Consider the following 18,839-nt stretch of genomic DNA (forward strand, 5'->3'; position numbering starts at 1 on the left):
TTAGCCCTTGGAAACTTGCATGGATGAACATTCTCTGAGTTTAGAGGGAAATCCTCCTAAGATCTAGCTTTCCATGCCAACTGGAACATAAGAACCACTAGAGGTTCTTTAGGAAACGGATTAATTTGGGAGTATTAATTACCAAATAATTATAGCCTATGTATAAGTTAGTCATGAAGATGTATTTCTAGATTTAAAGCTGTTTCTCAGATGAATACATTTCTTTTTAATTTTAGCATATGCAGCATTTCGTCTTTTATTGTTTTTCTCTATGCCTGCAGCCAGCTAGTATGACTAGCATAAAAGATATATTACATAAAAATGCCTTTGCTAATCGAAATTGAGCAAGCTGCTTTACCTGTTTCTCTGCAAAATCTTTCCTTGTTTTGGGGAGGGGAGATTTCAATAGTTAAATGAGATAAACAGATTATCTCATAAAAAACCTGGAGTCTTTTAGACATAAATGTTGTAATTACTATTTATCTAAATATTTAAACACCTTTTGTCTTCCAGTCAACAATGAACTAGCTTGCACAGAATAAAATTAAATTTAAATTGTTATTTTATGTGTGGCCCTGTTCATGCTTTTAAATGATCTGCAGACTGAGTTCGTGATCCTTGCTCTGGGTTCTCCATCACCAGCATATATGTCCATTCAGCCTTGCTGGTTTCAAACGCTTTTGGAAAAATATTATTAACTCTACTCAATAAGGACAATAAAGCAACAATATCTAAGATTCCACTAAAACTAAACCATCTTAAACTGCCCTCAATGTAAGCAAAAAGAGATAATACTGCTATGAGTCTCTCCAGAGACAGAGGTGGATATTTTAGGATGATTTTTTTTTATACAGCAAAATTTGATTTTTATTCACTTAATATTTTTATACTAGGCTTCCCTGGTAGCTCAGATGGTAAAGTGTCTGCCTGCAATGCGGGAGACCCGGGTTCAATCCCTGGGTCGGGAAGATCCCCTGGAGAAGGAAAAGGCAACCCACTCCAGTACTCTTGCCTGGAAAATTCCATGGACAGAGGAGCCTTGTAAGCTACAGTCCATGGGGTCGCAAAGAGTCAGACACAACTGAACGACTTCACTTCACTTCATTTAATATTTTTATAATAAACTTTTAAAAATAAAACTTCAAGAAATTTGACTATAATACTACCACATCAGAGATGTTCAAATAGCCTTCAGGAAAGCTGTTTTTCCTAATCAATCATTATGATCATCTGTCAATGGAAATAACTGAATATTTATCCAGTTATTATAGAAACATACATATTCTTAACCAATTAAGAAATGTTATCTTCAAACAGCTAATTCTTGAAAGTGCAAAGCAAGGATTCCCAGTCAGTTTAGAGCCTCAGAGGGATAAGAAAGTCTTTCCTGGCCATAGCTGCCTCAGTATGGCTTGTAATTGCGTTGCCAATGGTAAGTAATATTTTTCCAGCATTATTTAAGTTGTGTGGAATCTTCAAATGTTTTAGCTACCATGAAAATGAAACCTCCCTTTGGACTTGCTCCATTACAATTCTGAAGTTGTCGATTATCAAGTGCAGCCACCTAACTCTGAGCATGACAGCATCAATGAGATGTGCTACACATTTTTGCACAAGGTCAGGCTTTCTTGGAACAATTACATCCCTGTTAGTAATATCTGGCCCCACCCAGTAATGTAAGTACACAGAAGAACTTAGATCTCAAAAAGATGCCTTTCCCAATTACTGTCTTCTCTGAGAACCCACAAAGAGAAACAGACTTTGAACCCAATGTATCTGACTTACTGGACCCTACTGTCATAAAGTGTTCGAATTCAAGTATTATAAACATGGCAACAGGAAAAGAGGTCAGGGTTCCCAGATGGAGGAACGACTGGCCACGGAAGTCAGTTTTTCAGAGCTCAGCAGGTAAGTGGTAAGACTTTGCCTTGTATAGAAAGTAGAGTGTCATGAAAATTAAAATTAAAAACAAGTCAAGTGGGGGAAATTCATTTTGAAAAGTTGCTGTCTTAATGGGGCAGGAGGGAGAGGGAGACAGCCGTCTTCTTCCTTAAAAGGGTAGGGTGAGGTCTTCCCAGAAGCCCACACTCTCAGTTTTTATTAAGTACCTATAGTGGGTAGTGCTTGAGAAAACTCTATTAATTACCAGATTCTGAGATCATCACTGTTAAGAGTGCCGTGATAGAAATCTTACTGGAAAATTTTTTAAATGACAAAAGAATCAATATTCGTTCCAATATCATCTTACTGAAAGATTGATGCAAGCTTGCCAGCTTGAACCTGGCAGGAATGAAACTTGCTCCTGTCAGGACAGGCCTGGGATGGGGAGGAGCAGACCCAGTCCCCAAGTGTCATAGGTGCGTTCCAGCTCTTGAAGGTTAATATTTGTGTAAGGAGAACAAAACTCCAAGCTGCTAAGGCCCATGGAGGGGCTAGGGACCAGAAAGGATTAACAGTGGCCTCTTTCTATTTTTGTTTTTTGGCCACACAGCATGTGGGATCATAGGTCCCCAACCAGGAATTTAACCTGTAGGGCCCCCCCCGACCCCCACCACATTGGAAGCACAGGGTCTTAACCACTGGACAGCCAGGGAAGACCCAACAGCAATTCCTTTGATTAAAAAAAAATTTTTTTTTTTAATTTGAGGCTAATTGCTTTAAAATGTTGTGTTGGTTTCTGCCATACAACAACATGAATCAGCCATCAGTATACACATGTCCCCTCACCTTTGAACCTCCCTCCCACTCCTCATCCATCCCACCCCTGTGGCTTGTCACAGAGCATTGGGTTGAGCTCCCTGTGTTATACAACAACTTCCCACGAGCTATCTATTTTACATATGGCGATGTGTATGTTTCAGTGCTACTCTCTCAATTTGTCCCACCCTCTCCTCTGCCTTAAAGGAAGAAAATATTCACATTGGCAGCAGATTGGTTAAGAACATTGCCTTAGGAGTCCTGGGTTAGAATCCTGACCCTAATATTTACAGACGATATAATTTTACCAAATGTCAAGTTATATGATCTCTCCAGACCTTTAGAAATGACCTCAAAAAGGTTGTCAGGGGCTTAACTGAGATTGAAATACTGAAATAAATGTATGTAAAGTGTTTAGCACAATGTCTGTTGCTTAGAAAACATTCCATGTGTGTTGCTACTGTATTTTTAGTGGTCCTCTTGAAAGGAAGTGATAAATACGTGTTTCTCCCAGATGGAAGCAGGGAGTATCTTTAGGCGAGGGATGACAGCAGCAAAAACACAGAAGGGAGAAAAGAGAACTTCGTTACTTATTATTTTTAGCCTATACTGGGTCAAGAGGGAGGGGTGGGAAGATGGAGTGGAAGGAAGCAGGAAAACCGATGAATGTGGTTTAAGACTAGAAGCTGTGTCAGAATTTAGTCTTTCCTAAGGCACAAACCGTTTGAATCTACGGGATCTGGAAAGTCTCAAAAGCCCTCTATTAGCACAGAGCAACTTTACCAAGAACAAGTCAAGAAAGCCTTTCAAGATCAGAATGACTTTGTGCAGTAGGGCCTATCTGAGAAGAAAGTAAATTTCATTTCTCTTTGTGTTAAAATGACATTCTAACAGGAGAGGGTGAGATGTACGGAAAGAGTAACATGGAAACTTACGTTACCATATGTAAAATAGATAGTCAATGGGAATTTGCTGTATGGCTCAGGAAACTCAAACAGGGCTCTGTATCAATCTAAAGGGGTGGGGTGAGGAGGCAGATGGGAGGGGGACTCAAAAGGGAGGGGATATATGTATACCTATGGCTGATTCATGTTGAGGTTTGACAGAAACCAACAAAATTCTGTAAAGCAATTATCCTTCAATAAAAAAATAAATAATTTTTTTTTTAAAAAGACAGTCTATCTAGGGAAGACTAGTTTTTCCTTCCCCAGGGCTTGCTCTGTAGCTGTCCTCTATCCCATAGCCTATTTCCTTGTGGTTTCCTTTTTTTGCTGTCTTAAAAAAAAAAAAAAAACCCTGAATACTAGAAGTACTTTGAACTTAGTAGTCAGAACAGGATTGTTTAATTAAAAACTAGAAATAGTACCGTTATAACTGGAATGACTCATCTGGGACTTTTTATTTTAAATATATAATAGACAAGAGGAAGGTTCATAAGCTCAGTGTAGACCAAAGTGCAGAACCAACTGCTCCCTTTTTCCCCTGGCAGATCAGACGAAAATTCATTAAAGATGGCACAGACCAGCGGCCTAATACAAAGAAGCAGATTTCTTCTCTTAATGATTCTATTTCTGCCACATGTGATGACAAGTAAGTTAATATTCTTTGGGGCCTCTACTTAAATAAAGAAAATTTCAGATTATAAAATGATCAAGGGAATTGGGAAAAGAGAAAATCCAAATTGGAAGGATTACACAGATGGTATGGTTCAGAGTAGAGAAGTCAGATAAAATAGTGAAAAATTAAATGGAAAACTGTTTTCATGGTTCTAACAGTAGAAGACTGGGTGAAATATTTTCTTCTCTTCAGAGCCACAAGCCAGAATTTTCCCACATTTTAGTGTATTTCATTACTAATTATATTTGGGCTTCCCGGGTGGCTCAGCTGGTAAGAATCCGCCTGCAAGGCGGGAGACCTGGATTCGATCCCTGGGTTGGGAAGATCCCCTGGAGAAGGGAACAGCTACCCACTCCAGCATTCTGGTCTGGAGAAACCCATGGACTGTATACTCCATGGGGTCGCAAAGAGTAGGACACGATTGAGTGACTTTCACCTTCTTTCACTAATCTTATTTAAAATAAATCTCTGCTGTTTATTTGAGCATACCACTTACATGAAAATCTTTTCTGCATTTGTTCCCCACCCCATCCTGAAAGAAATCTTTTCCTTCCTGATTTAAAAAGTAATAAGCAGTTATTGTAACATAAGTTAGGAAATATAGAAAAGAATAAAGAAAAATAAAATCCCATCATTAAGAGATAACTACTCAATGTTTTGATGTGTATTCTTCCAGGTTTTATATATATGAAAGAAAGAGAGAGAGAGTGTGTGTGTATGTATAAATGGGACAATTCCATACATATTGTTTTCTAACCCAGTGGTTCTCAAACTACACTGCATATTAGAATCACCTGGAGACTTTTTAAACCGCCCCCCTCCCAATGCCCAGGTTACACTAATATTAATTAATCAGAATGTCTAGGGCTGGGAGCTAGGTAGATGATTCCCATGTGCAGCAACATTTGGTAACCATCATTTCAACCTTTTATTTTTTTAAATTATAGTTCATTATCAATTTTTTTCCTTGTAAAATCACATAGATCAATATGGCTGTTTTTAATTGTTGCAGAGCATTTCATTGTACCGATGTAACAGAATTTATTTAGCCAGTTCTCTAATGATAGCCATTTAGATTGTTCACTCTATCTTAATAGTCTCTTCCTGCACTCCCAGGTTCTGTTTTAAGTGTGAATGGTAAAACTGAAAACTATATTCTGGACACTGAGCCTGGCCTCCAAGAATCTCTGAAATGTGCTGTTCAAAACCACATCCGAGATGAAGAACTTCTCTGGTACCGTGAAGATGGGAGAGTGGATTTGAAGTCTGGAAACAAAATCAACTCCAGCTCTGTGTGTGTCTCGGGCATCAGTGAAGATGACCACGGCATCACCTTTACCTGCAAGCTGCAGAGGAATCAGTCGGTGTCCATCTCAGTGGTGCTGAACGTCACTTGTGAGTGAGGGGAAAGAGACGGCTAATCAGTCTGTGTGGTCTGTACTACGCTAAGTAGTAGATGAAACTTCTGCCTAAAGAGGATGTGTGTGTGTATAAATATATTGGCTGCACTGGGTCTTCGTTGCAGTGCATGGGCTCTCTCTAGCTGCAGTGCATGCATTTTAGAGTTTGGGCTCAGTAGCTGCAGGCGCATGCGCTTAGTTTCCCCATGGCATGTGAGATCTTAGTTCCCTAATCAGGAATCAAACCCGAGTCCCCTACATCGGGAGGTGGATTCTCAACTGCTCGACCACCAGGGAAGACCCTAAGAGCATGCGTATTTTAACATTTGCTTGATATTGCCGAACTGCCCTATGTATGACCCCAAAACAACGCGGAAGAATACCTATTCCCCATACTGTCACGAGCCTGAGCATCCTCAAAATCTAAGAATCTGCAGCCTGATTTGAAATTTTACTTTCATATTCTAAATTAAAAATGAGGGTGTTCACCTTTTCACGAAAGCATTAGCTTTTCATGTCTCTTTCCTATGAAATGCCTGTTAATGTACTCTACCCATGTTTCTATTTGGTTATTTGCCTTTTTCTTATTGATTTGTTTAGGGCTTTGTACCGGATTGGCCAAAAGTATCTTTTGGATTTTTTGGTAAGATGTTGGCAAAACATTTTGGCCAATCCAATACATTAAGGAAATGAGCCATTTTTGTTTTGAATTACAAGTATTTCTTCTGTTTATTTTGGGCATTTTAAAATACTTTTTTTGCTATATTGAAATTTTAAATGTTTACATATTTAAAATTACCAATCTTTTCCTTTGTGGTTTCTAGTGTTTGTGTTCTACTTAGAAAAATACCCGTTGGGGATCTTTTAGCATCACTTTAAACTCTCAAAGGTGAAACTCGCTGATGGTTGGGTTACAGGTATTGGTAACCCATTGGTGGAACTATCTAAGGTTGGGTCCTTTGAATACGTTCATGGAGATGAGCATTTAGGTGGTTTGGGTGGAAAACTGGATCTATGTGAGGCAGGCATGGCTGGTGTGGTGAGGGGTGATGTGAGTAAGGGTAATAATATGGCATGGTCTGGTAGGAAAAGCTCTGGACTTGGAACCTGGTAATAAAAAGTCAAAGCTACTTGATCCCATGAGCTCAGCAAACTTTTCTGTGAAAAATTGATGCCATTGCTCCTGAGGTAAAAGGGTGGAGAAAATGACAAGGAATTCAGGTCTGGAATCGGCTGGTATCCTGAAACTTTCAGAATGAATCACTTACATATTCCTGGGCAAAGGAGCTTTTATTTTCTATGAATATAGGAAATAAACTCTGATTTTTTTTTCACCATGTAGGATCTTAGTTTCCTGGCCAGGGATCAAACCTGTTCCCCCTGTATTGGGAGCGCAGTCTTAACAATCGGACTACCAGGGAAGTCCCAATAAAACGTGATTTTTAATAAGCTATCCCTTGGCAACTTTGTTAGAATCCAAGACTATCAGGGTTACCTTGGAGGTTTTGAAATCCTTATAAAATGACAGATGAGGAAACTGAGGCCCAGAATGAGAGTCCTAATGATCACGTCTGGGGCTGAGAACAGAACACAAAACCCCCAGTCTCCTAATCCAGTGCTCTTCCCATTGTACCTTCTTAATAGAGACACAGTAGAAATGCTGATAATATGATCCAGTGGCTTAAAGAAATGATTTTCAGTTTTCCAACCTGATTCTGTATTTAATATTATCTTTATAATAACCTCTTAAATATCATTGTTGCACATATATAAAAAAATTGGTCAGTGATTCATAGTGACAATAGCTGACATAAATTCATCAATCAATAAATCAAAATGAGGTCATAAAGTGGCAAGAATATCATGTACAATCTTGAGGAAGTATTATGGATTATTGTTCTAAATGGCAGCTGAGAACTAAATGGAAGCTTCATAATACACTATTTGGTGGAGGATGTTCAGAAGCTTCTTTTATATGTTATTGCTGAAAGTATAAATTGAAACCACCTCTTTTGCAATATCCATCAAAATTTAAAGTGCACCTGCCCTAACACCCAGCAGATCTGCTTTGAGATGTTAGTTAACCCTGGATAAATACATGCACATATGCACAAAAAGACATAGACAAGGATGATTACTGAGGCATTGTTTAGCATTTTAAAAATGAGAATAACCTGATGCCCATCAAAATAAAAAGAGTACAGAGTCAGATATTATACTATAACACTCTAAAAGCAATGGGCTAGAACTCTGTGGTTCAACATGAATATCTCTCAATGTATGCAAGTTATTGAGAGAATGAAGTTTTTTGTGTAAATCCCTCTCACCCTTCTAAACCAATACATTTCCTATGGGTATATCATATGTATTTTTAAAACAATATTTTTTTAAAAAAGATCTGCAAGCATTTACATTGAAACTCAGCACTGGGTATCTCTGGGGAGTCAGGAAGTGACCAGGATGGAGTCAAGGAGGACCTTAACTTTATCTGAAATGTACTAATAATTTTAAAAGGGAACATGATGTAGCGCTGATGTGCTTTAAAATTCATTTAAAATAGTTAAATAAAAAGGAACAACTAATAGGACCTGTCCATAAGTGGAACTGGTATAGCTGGCCATCATGTTCTCTATTCACAGCTTCCTACATATCTGAATACCATATAACATCCTTGTTGGACATGGATACAGAATTCAAGCACATTCCAAAGAGCAACAAAATGTCATTCTTCTGAGAGAGTTATTAATAACACAGCCTACTTAGGGTCTAATTATTCAGCGTGCAGATTATACAAGCTCCTTTTTCCCCACATTCTCTGCCTCTCTCTCTTTCCTACTGCCCACTTTTTGTGCATTTTTTATTGGAGTATAATTGCTTTACAGTGTTATGTTAGTTTCTGCTGTACAGTGAAGTGAATTCTCTATATGTATACTTATATCCCCTCCCTCTTGGGTCTCCCTCCCACCCCCCAGGTCATCACAGACCACAGAGTTGAGCTCCCAGTGCTACACGGCAGGTTCCCACTAGTTACCTATTTTACACATGGTAGTGTATATATGTCAATCCTAATCTCCCAGCTCATCCCACCCTCCTCCTCCCATCCTTTGTCCACATACCCCTTCTCCACATCTTCATCTCTATTCCTGCCCTGAAAAGCTTTTGAACAGCAAAGGAACCCAGAAATGAGAAAAAAAAAGATAACACTCAGAATGGGAGTAAATAGTTACAAATGAAGCAACTGACAAAGGATTAGTCTCCAAAATATACAAACAGCTCATGGAGCTCAATATCAACAAAACAAACAAACCAATCAAAAAACAGGGGAAAGACCTAAATAGACATCTCTCTGAAGAAGATATACAAGTGGCCAAGAGGCACATGAAAAAAAAGATGCCCAACATCACTGATTATTAGAGAAAAGCAAGTCAAAACTACAAAATGGGGTACCACCTTACATAGGTCAGAACGGCCATCATCAAAATATCTTCAATGAATGCTAGAGAGGATGTGGAGAAAAGGGAACCCTCTTGCACAGTTGATGGGAATGTAAATTGATACAGTCACTGTGGAGAACATATGGAGTTTCCTTAAAAAACTGAAAATAGAGCTACCATATGACCCAGCAGTCCAACCACTTTTTATGCATTTTATTACTCTTCTGTACCTTGGCCAAAAAATTGCAAGGGGCATGCAAGAGGGGAGGCTCAGCTTGGCCATTTCTCCCTCTAGATGTTGAAAAACACTGGTGGGAGTAAGGGTTGGAATTATTTGGTGAATAAAAATGTGTTTGACATATGGGTCTACAGATGTCCTTATCATGAAGGGAATAAGACGTTGCTTACAGGGAACTCCCTGGTTGGGGAGCTAAGATCCTACATGCCTTGTGGCCAAAAAACCAAAGCATAAAACAGAAGCAATATTGTAACTGATTCAATAAAGACTTAAAAAAAAAAAGAAGTCGTTCACACAGAGGGATGAGAGGGGCTCAAGGTCACGCTCACCTTTCATGGATGCCAGAGTTGCCACAACTGGAGTGCCTTCTGAGAGAAGAACATTATTTCTGGAAGATCATCGTGGAAATGCAAATATGCATTGGTAAATCTGTGGTTAGGGCAAGTGTGATCACATACAAGGAAAAAATAGAGGGTGTGAGGAGCCCTCAAACTACCCCACCTCTTCCAGCACCAGAATAATAATAGTAACTAGCATTGCGGTAAGTTCTTCACAGGCTTCTGTCCTTTCATCTTCACAGCATCTAGTAAGGTGTTATCCCACTTTTTAGATGAGAAAACTAAGCAGTTACTTTACAGTTAAGTAGCTTTCTCTAGGTCACAGTAAGTAATGTAGGTAGAATTGGGGCTCACTGCAGCACCTGCTTTCTTAATATTACACTATTTTATCCCCAAATAGCACAGATTGGTTTTTAATATTAGTTCTCAGCAAAGTCTCAAGGCTTATATGCTTCCATGTGTTACAAATCATCTCCTTGACAGAGATTCATGTTTATATGCATTTGTTTCATTGTTTATCTTCCCCACCACATTAAAAGCTCTTTTAAATTTGAAAATGGATGTATGCAACTTCCCTGGCTGTCCAGTAGTAAAGACTCCATGCTACCAATACAGCAGATGCAGGTTTGATCCCTGGTCGGGGAACTAAGATCCCACATCCTATGTGGTACGGCCAAAACAGAAAAAGAGGATGGATGTATGTTATTTACCATTGTATTCCTGGTTCCTAGCCCAGTGCTTGGCATACGGTAGGTGCTCAATAAATGTTTGTAAAATGAATGAGATAGACAGAAGGAAGATCTTGACTGCTGACAATAATGCTTATCTGCTAATTAAACCTAACTGTTTCAATCTTGCAGTTCCTCCTCTCCTAAGTGGAAATGACTTCCAAACAGCTGAGGAAGGCAGTGATGTGAAGTTGGTTTGCAATGTTAAATCCAACCCCCAGCCTCAAATGATGTGGTATAAAAACAATGGCATCTTGAACTTAGAGAACCATCACCGAATCCAACAGACAAGCGAGTATTTTCAATTGTCGATCACCAAAGTCAAGAAATCCGACAATGGGACTTACAGCTGTATTGCCAATTCATTGATAGAAACAAAGACCAAGGACTTTCACCTTATTGTCAAAGGTAACTCTCTTGTTTATTTCTTTACTGAAATATAGTTGATTTACAATAATATGTTAGTTTCAGGTGTAATGCATGGTGATTTAGTATTTTTATAAATGATACTCCCTTTCACATTATTACACAGAATATTATTATTCTTTATTTATTATATATTCTTTATATATGATATTATACATATAATTAAATATATATTATTTCACGAATATTGCCACAGAACAATGGCTATATTTTCCTATGTTGTACAATATGTGTGTGTGTGCTTAGTCCTGTTTGACTCTTACGCGACCCCATGGACTGTGGTACACCAGGCTCCTCTGTCCACAGGATTTCCCTGGCAAGAATACTGAAGTGGGTTGCCATTTCCTCCTGCAGGGGATCTTCCCCACCCAGGGAGTCTCTGGCATCTCCTGCACTGGCAGGAGGATTCTTTACCACTGTGCCACCTGGGGAGCCCCTGTTGAACAATATACCTTCCTGTTTACACAGAGTTTGTATCTCACAATCCTCTACCTCTATCCTGCTTCTCCATTCTTCCCTCTCCTCACTGGTATCCACTAGTCTGTTTTCTCTATCTGTGAGTCTGTTTCTGTTTTGTTTTATACATTCATTTATTTTTATTCCACATATAAGAGGTAGCATACAGTATTTATCTGTCAAATGGACAGAGAGCATAATACTCTCTAGGTCCATCCACAAAGGTAACACTCTTTTAAGTAATATCTATCAGAGTACAAAGGGCTTCCCTCGTGGCTCGGATAGTAAAGAACCTGCCTGCAGTGCAGGAGATCCAGGTTCAATCCCTGGGCCGGAAAGATCCCCTGGAGAAGGGAATGGCTACCCACTCCAGTATTCTTGCCTGGAGAACTCCATGGACAGAGGAGCCTGGTACAGTCCATGAGGTCGCAGAGAGTTGGACACAACTGAGCGACTAACACTTTCACAGCACAGTACAAAACTCAGATACTCGGTAAATATTTTTTTGTGTGACAACAAATAATGATGGCCATTATGATTAGTAGCTAGAATTTTCTTTGGAGAATGATCTCCACCCCAGGAATTCTCGTCCTTTCTTTTAGCGGAATTATTCCCATTCCAGATAGAATACTGCTTTTTGAGCAAAGGCTCTTTTCTAGAATCAAGTAGTAGAAGATAGATCTGCTTGGCTTTCTGGAGGAGTATTTCCGTGAATTTTCCTGGGCAACAAGCTTTGTAGGAATTGAATTTTTGAGTTAACAACTTAATGAAAAACAGGAGAGAAGTCATAAACACATAGAGAAAAAAAGATACTAACTAGGTAAGAAAATGGATCTGTAAAATCACTCCTAACTCTGAAATGTTCCCTATAGACCAATCAGAAGAGGGAGAGGGGAAGAATGGTGGGAAACAGGTTCTTTCTCTTGGCTTCATGCTTTCTCTACCCAGGTTTATGACCTCTGCGATAACAAGGAACAAATAAAGTGCCAAGTGTCTTGCAGTCCTCATAGTTCTCCTTCATATAGAAAGAGAAAGGCAAGACACCTGGTGGGGCAGGTGGATAAAATGCTCATGCACACATTTCCTGGTTTGGGGCCAGGATGCTAGAAGCAGTCAAACAAGCTGAGGCTCCTGTATCTTGATAGAACGTGATTCTCTTTGTCACCTGCCTCCCTGTGCCCCCTCACTGTCTTTCTTGCCAGGCCTCAGGAAGTCAAATGAACCCCTGTTGGTCATGTAACCATAGGGATTCTTACTGGGTTACCAATAGAATGGATGGTGAGGAGGAAGGGCTGCCAATTGAATGCCCATCACTGTGATTACTGGTACATTCAGTAATTTGTTCTGTGGAACAGTGACAGTATTCCCAGGGGCTATTTCCTTTAAAAACCAAACCCACAAACTCATGATTAAAAAGGAATCATAATTGTTCCATGTCACATTAAAAAGGCAGCTTGTGCAGCAAGCAGGAGGCCAGCTTGGCAAATTAGCTTTCAGGTGGGCAGTATCCTGTTTTGGGTGGAGCACTTCCAAACCAACTGGCTTTTCTGATTTCTTGCTGCTTTATGACTTCCCCGGCTGTCGGGTGCCCAAGGAGCAGAAGCGCTCTGCTGATGGTGCCCAGGCAAAACGCCAGGTTTGCCATGAGCTCTTCTAGCTTCATGGCTCAGTGGGGGTAGTTTCTAAATGAGGCCGTGCAAAGTGGGAAATGACATCACGGATCTTTTCTTGAGCACAGGACTTTAGCCACATGTTGAGATTATTTTACCATAATGAATATGCGCGGGGTCGGGGAGGGGGAGAATACCAGATCTGGTTATAAATAAGAGAGTGAAGGGAAGAGATGCAGCTACATTTGCCAGACTCACTTTCAACAGAAACTTGGAATCCAGAGTGAGCCAGTGGGTCAGGCAGTTTGTTTCAGGTTTGCGTATGGAGTAAAACCTGTTATGTGTGGCTTCATGTTATTCAGCTTGCTAAAAACATTCCGATCAGTGGCTGATTTCTGAGTTTTTTCCCCAATTGTCCCGCTTTGCCTCCCCTTCATTTTGACATCTTTCATTGGCACTCACTACAAATACAAGGTATCCCCCATAAGAGGTCTTTTGGTGTATCCCAGGGATGGCTGTTACAGAGTCAGGGCTTTCAAGGAGTCCAGCTGAACAGAGCTTCTCCAGAGGGTTAATGCTACCCATACCTTCATAAGGATAATTATTAGCAACAACCAAAAGGGAGCAAGGGTAAAAGATGCTTAATCTACTCTCTCAAATTATCCGGAACCAGAACTAGACACATAATAGAGAAGAAAACGATTAAAAGGTAAATAGTAGGACTTCCCTGGTTGTCCAATGGTTAAGACTCCATGCTTCCTCTGAAGGGGGCATGGGTTGGATACCTGGTTGGGGAATTGCGATCCCATGGCCATGTGGATCCATGTGGCCAAAAAATAAAATTAAATCAATCAGTAAATAAACTGGGCAAAGACATTTTAAAAATACTATTAAAAAATTAATAGTGTGTCATACAATTATGAAGGGATAAACCCCATTTCATAACCTTGAGGCATATAGGGCTTGGACTTTGAAATGAATCTAAAATCTCTTCTTCCCCTTGTCTCTTTCTTTTATCCCTCATGTATTGTACTATCTCTTGACTCTTTGTCCTTTACAAATATTATCTCAATCTGTAGTTTTTGTTTCTTTAATGTCTGTCTCTCCTACTAGAATATGAGATCCTCAGAGACTGGATCCTTCCATGCTTGTTCTATTTTTTGCAGGGCTAAGAACAGCACCTCACACACAGTCGTCATTTACCAAAAATCTGTTGATGGCACCCACTGCACAAACTCAATTATACAGTAGATAGCACACTCTTTATTTCCTATAAATTCCAAAAATTTTATCATAGCCATGATTGGAGCCCTTCTCCCTCCTACAGTGGGCATCAGAATCCAGGAGCTTAGACAGAGTCATTTAAATAGCTTTGCTGACTTGAAGCATTCTTGTGTTTGTAAGTTTCATCTCATGTCATACCAACTACATTAAAATGAAGTAATACCTATACTTTTTTGCTCTAAAAATTTGAAAGGGCATTTGAAACTTACATACATTTTGAATTTTATTATAAATAAGTTATTAATTTGGCTCTTGTGGTTTAAACATTATTATTATTTAACAGTTGGGTTATAGTTGAAGCAAAGTTACATTTTATAAGTGCTTAAACATTTATTAAAGGCTTCCCAGGTGGTGCAGTGGTAAAGAATCGACCTGCTAGTGCAGGAGGTGCAAGAGATGTGGGTTCAATCCCTGGATGTATTCTTGCCTGGAAAATCCCATGGACAGAGGAGACTGGTGGGTTAGAGTCCGTGGAATCACAAAGAGTAGAACATGACTGAGCGACTGAGCAACTGAGCACATACACCACACACATAGCACACAAATGTTTATTAGTTCTGATTAATTTTGCCACTTTATTTTCATACTTAGGAGCCAATACTTTTCTTTTTCAGGTCTCAAATATTTCATCAGCTCTTGGAAAGTGTACAAGCACAGGCACTGTACTATAATACAGAAGAGCTCTGAGTTTACCAGATGTTCAGAAAACAAAATAGGGAGTGGGCTTTCACTTGTAGGCAGCTGGTGCCCTAGTTCTAGTTAAAAGTAGACTCTCTGTTCTTCCATATCATGTAATGTGTGTGAGTGCATGCCTACTCAGTCGTGTCTGACTCTTTGCGACCCCATGGACTGTTAGCCCGTCAGGCTCCTCTGTCCATGGGATTCTCCAGGCAAAAATACTGGAGTGAGTGGCCATTTCCTACTCCAGGGGATCTTCCTGACCCAGGGATTGAACCTACATCTCTTGCATCTCCTGCATTGGCAGATGGATTCTTTACTACTGCGCCACCCAGGAAGCCCTAGAGAGAGAGATGAAATTCTTTGCCAAGGTTGGGAAGGCTGATGCTCACGAGTTCTTCTTCCCTAGGGGCACCGTGCAGCTACCCTGTACATCTTGTGTCCTGCTTGGGGCACCATCACAGCACAGCTACCAGGGTCTTGCTGCTCCAGGAACCCACAGACTTCTCTCTCCATAGTCCAACAGTTTCCTTAGCTTTCCTCTTCTTGCTCTTAAAACCTCCTCTCTCTCTTTCTCCCTTAAAGAATCCTCACAATATCATTCGGGTTTTGCAAAAGACAGGAAAAAGGGTTGATTTCAGCCTACTTCTGCTTTCTGCATGGCAAAAGTTATGGATCATGCACAAAAAGATCTGACTTTGGGGGAGGTACTCATATTAATAATATGAATAATATAGATAATAAATTATATCCTTCCAAAAAGAAATGGATTCAAAACCTGTCTCTGCTGGTTACTAATTCTGTGACCTTGGACAAGCGTTCTAACCTCTCAAAGCCCCTGGTTCCTCACCTGTAAAAAAAAGATGATAATACATTTGGGAATTGTTTGGAAATTTAATTAAGAAGATGCAAAATGTTAAGTGCAAAGCACCATGGCTGGGACATACTTGGAGTACATAAATTAGAAGCATATAAATGTTACTTTCTTATTTCCTGTCTTTGCATTTCCAACAGATAAAGGCTCAACTGTACCAATAGAACCCATTATTGCTGCATGTGTTGTGGTCTTTCTGACCTTGGTCTTTGGAGTGATTGCCAGAAGAAAAAGAATAATGAAGGTATCTGAGTATTTAAGCTACGTGCATGCGTGCTAAGTTGCTTCACTCATGTCCAGCTCTTTGCGACCCCATGAACTGTAGCCCATCAGGCTCTTATGTCTATGGGATTCTCCAGGCAAGAATATTGGAGTGGGTTGCCATGCTCTTCTCCAGGGTAATCTTCCCATAAAGTCATCTAAATAAAGGCAGAGAACTGGTGATATAAATGACTACAGAGTCAGGAACCATACTGGAACAATCTGGTCTCTCCTCCATGAGATCTCAATTGGAAGTGGCTCAAGGGAATAAAAGCTGTACCTATATTATGAGTACAACTTTACAAAGGATAGAAGTGCATGTGGACCAGACCTGAATGAAAATAGTTGCAATGTTAGAAGTAGGGACTTATTTTTCGCCATTTTAAATTTCTCTTGATTGTTGTTATGGTGCCTTTGGTACAAGAAATAGATATAGAGGCATATCAGCTCTGGATTCAGAGATCTGTGTGAAAAAGATGGCACTTGCTGCTCACCTCTTGGGCACAGCCCAGGCCCTGGCTGCAGTGCACTGGAGTTTGAATTGCTGAATGGTTAACCTTGTTGGTTAGAGTGATGCAGAGTACGTGATGCAGAGTGCGTAGGTTAAAGCTATGCCTTTGACTCTACCAGTCAATCCAGTCCCAAAGGAAGGCAAAGGTGGCAGAAGTCTCTAAAAGGCCAGTGTGGGATTACATTTTCTTAGGTTAAATAAAAATCATAAATGTGGCCAAAGAAATAAGACCTAGACCTGTGCAGAGGTGGCTGGGAAAACAGCCACCTCTGCATTGGTGTGTATTTTTCTAGATAGAAGATTAACAGACATTTGGGTTTCCTGTCCCTTGAGCCACCTCGAGGCATTCAAAATGTTTATCCATCAGCCTTAGCACAGCAGCAAATTCATTGTCCCTCATTGTGTTTGCTTTCAGCTCTGCAGAAAGGATCAAGGCCCTCAGTGCAGAACAGCTCTGTAAGTACTCCGGGCGGGGGTCAATGATTTTCCATAAGCAGATGGATAGCAGTCAGTAATGTGCACCATAAAACCCATCGCGGGCAAACTCCTCCAGAGACAGGAGGTGCTAGAAGGTGAAGCGGTCCGGGGGAGAATGGAGGGTGGAGGAGAATCTGCCTTCACTCGAGAGGAAGACGGGTGAGGCGAGGTTGGAAGGTTGCTTAGAATGGAGAACACCTTTGATCTTTCTGTTTGTTTGTTTTTCGTTTTGCTTTTTTAATTTTATTATTGGACTATAATTGCTTTACAATGTTGTATTAGTTTCTGCTGTACAATAAAGTGAATCAGCTATCTGTATACGTATATCCCCTTCCTCCTGAGCCTCCCCACTTTTGGTCTCAAGCCTACTCTCTCTTTAAGCAGTTTCAGGCTATGCATGTCCAACTGCCTTTTATTGCCATGCAGTGTAAGCGTCCTAGAGAGTTTAGCCTGGGGGAAGCCACTTCTGCCTTCTCCTTCACGAGCAGGTCAGAAGCCACATTCCTCATCCAAAATACTGCCTTCTTTTTGGAGCTTCCTTTAGTCTGTTAGCTCCAGCATACCTGAGTTAAGCGGTGGGTAGAAAGAATGGAGGCATTCTTTCCAAGAGTATGAATTTTCAAATTTTTAAAAAATCACTAAGATAATAAAGTTTCTAGAATTTTAGCAGTAATACTAGATGCCAAAATACAAGGAACTATATCAAAGTTTTGAGCAAATATAAATTAGAAATCTAGCATTCTATTCATCAGAAGTATGATTTTGTTTTTATTTTTTTTCTTTAATGCTATGATCATCCTTATGATTAATTTCTTGATTCATTTCAGATGAGGAAACTGAGATGCCATCTATTACAGCAAGAGTTTTGCATCAGGACCTCCTTGATTTATGCAGTCCCATCTGTATTTATTGATATTATTAAATTCACTCCTGTCTAATTGTCAGAGGTTTTGAAGAAGTGTTTCAGTAATCACTTAGCAGTAGTTGTTATGACTAATTTGATATACGTGCGGAACACTTTCAGGAAGAAAGCTGTTAAGATTGAAAAGTAAGATTTTTTTAAAGTCTTCTCTTTGAAGGATATGTTAATTAATTGAAATTTGTCCTGAAAAGGTTGGCAGCCATTTACATTTATTGTGTATTTTTCTAGGTAGGAAATTAATAGACATTTGGGTTTCATGAATCAGTACGCTACCAAAAAAATACAGGAGTTGGACACAACATAGAGGGATCAATTTCTAAAGTTGCCAAGGAAACACATAAGTGATATTAATTATATCTACCTTCACTGTCATTTCAAAAGAGAAAGGTTCTAGGACTAAAAAAGGAATGATATAATCTCAGAATATAAGATATTCCTTTAAACGAAAGAATTCAGTATTATAAAAAACTCAACATATGTCCTTATTTTTCTCATCTTATCGTGGTTGACAGTCACAAACTTTGTGAGATTTATGTAGTGATGAAGATGAAAACAGCAAGGGACAGGGGCTGGCCAGAATGTTTGCTTCCCTAGTATCCTTTGCCCCTTTTGCATAGATCCAGCAGTATTTTGAATCAGCCTGTACTCTTCTCATATGCCGTTGTTGTTTAGTTGCCAAGTTATGTCTGACTCTTGCAACCCCATAGACTGTAGCCCACCAGGCTCTTCTGTCCATAGGATTTCCCAGGCAAAAATACTGGAATGGGTTGCCGTTTCCTTCTCCAGGGGATCTTCCCACCCTAGGATCAAACCTGCATCTCCTGCTTGGCAGGAGGATTCTTTACCACTGAGCCACCTGAAAAGCCCCACTCTTCTCATATACTTCAA

General features: G+C 39.8%; 1 protein-coding gene across 4 annotated transcripts; it reads left to right on the forward strand.

The window, feature by feature from the left end:
- Window positions 1-1,728: 1,728 nt before the first annotated feature.
- TMIGD1 (transmembrane and immunoglobulin domain containing 1) lies at window positions 1,729-17,973 on the forward strand. 4 transcript variants are annotated; one of them, XM_055580108.1, is made up of 7 exons: window positions 1,729-1,908; window positions 4,187-4,287; window positions 5,431-5,709; window positions 10,585-10,860; window positions 15,921-16,024; window positions 16,968-17,008; window positions 17,857-17,973. In XM_055580108.1, exons 1-7 carry the CDS (start codon window positions 1,862-1,864, stop codon window positions 17,858-17,860), a joined length of 852 nt encoding a protein of 283 aa, XP_055436083.1. In that variant the 5' UTR covers window positions 1,729-1,861; the 3' UTR covers window positions 17,861-17,973. The 4 variants fall into 4 exon arrangements, with proteins under 4 accessions (XP_055436083.1, XP_055436084.1, XP_055436085.1 ...); XM_055580109.1 differs by lacking the exon at window positions 1,729-1,908 and adding an exon at window positions 3,431-3,604; XM_055580110.1 differs by lacking the exon at window positions 1,729-1,908 and adding an exon at window positions 3,431-3,597.
- The last annotated feature ends 866 nt before the right edge of the window (window positions 17,974-18,839 follow it).

This window comes from Bubalus kerabau, chromosome 4, assembly GCF_029407905.1.
Source record: "Bubalus kerabau isolate K-KA32 ecotype Philippines breed swamp buffalo chromosome 4, PCC_UOA_SB_1v2, whole genome shotgun sequence".
In the NCBI taxonomy this organism is placed as follows: domain Eukaryota; kingdom Metazoa; phylum Chordata; class Mammalia; order Artiodactyla; family Bovidae; genus Bubalus; species Bubalus kerabau.

Coding starts and splice junctions, on each gene's coding strand:
- TMIGD1 (XM_055580108.1), top strand. CDS start 1,862: ATGGAGGAACGACTGGCCACGGAAGTCAGTTTTTCAGAGCTCAGCAG. Junction 5,710..10,584: donor AGTGGTGCTGAACGTCACTT/GTGAGTGAGGGG, acceptor TCAATCTTGCAG/TTCCTCCTCTCCTAAGTGGA. Junction 16,025..16,967: donor GAAGAAAAAGAATAATGAAG/GTATCTGAGTAT, acceptor GTTTGCTTTCAG/CTCTGCAGAAAGGATCAAGG.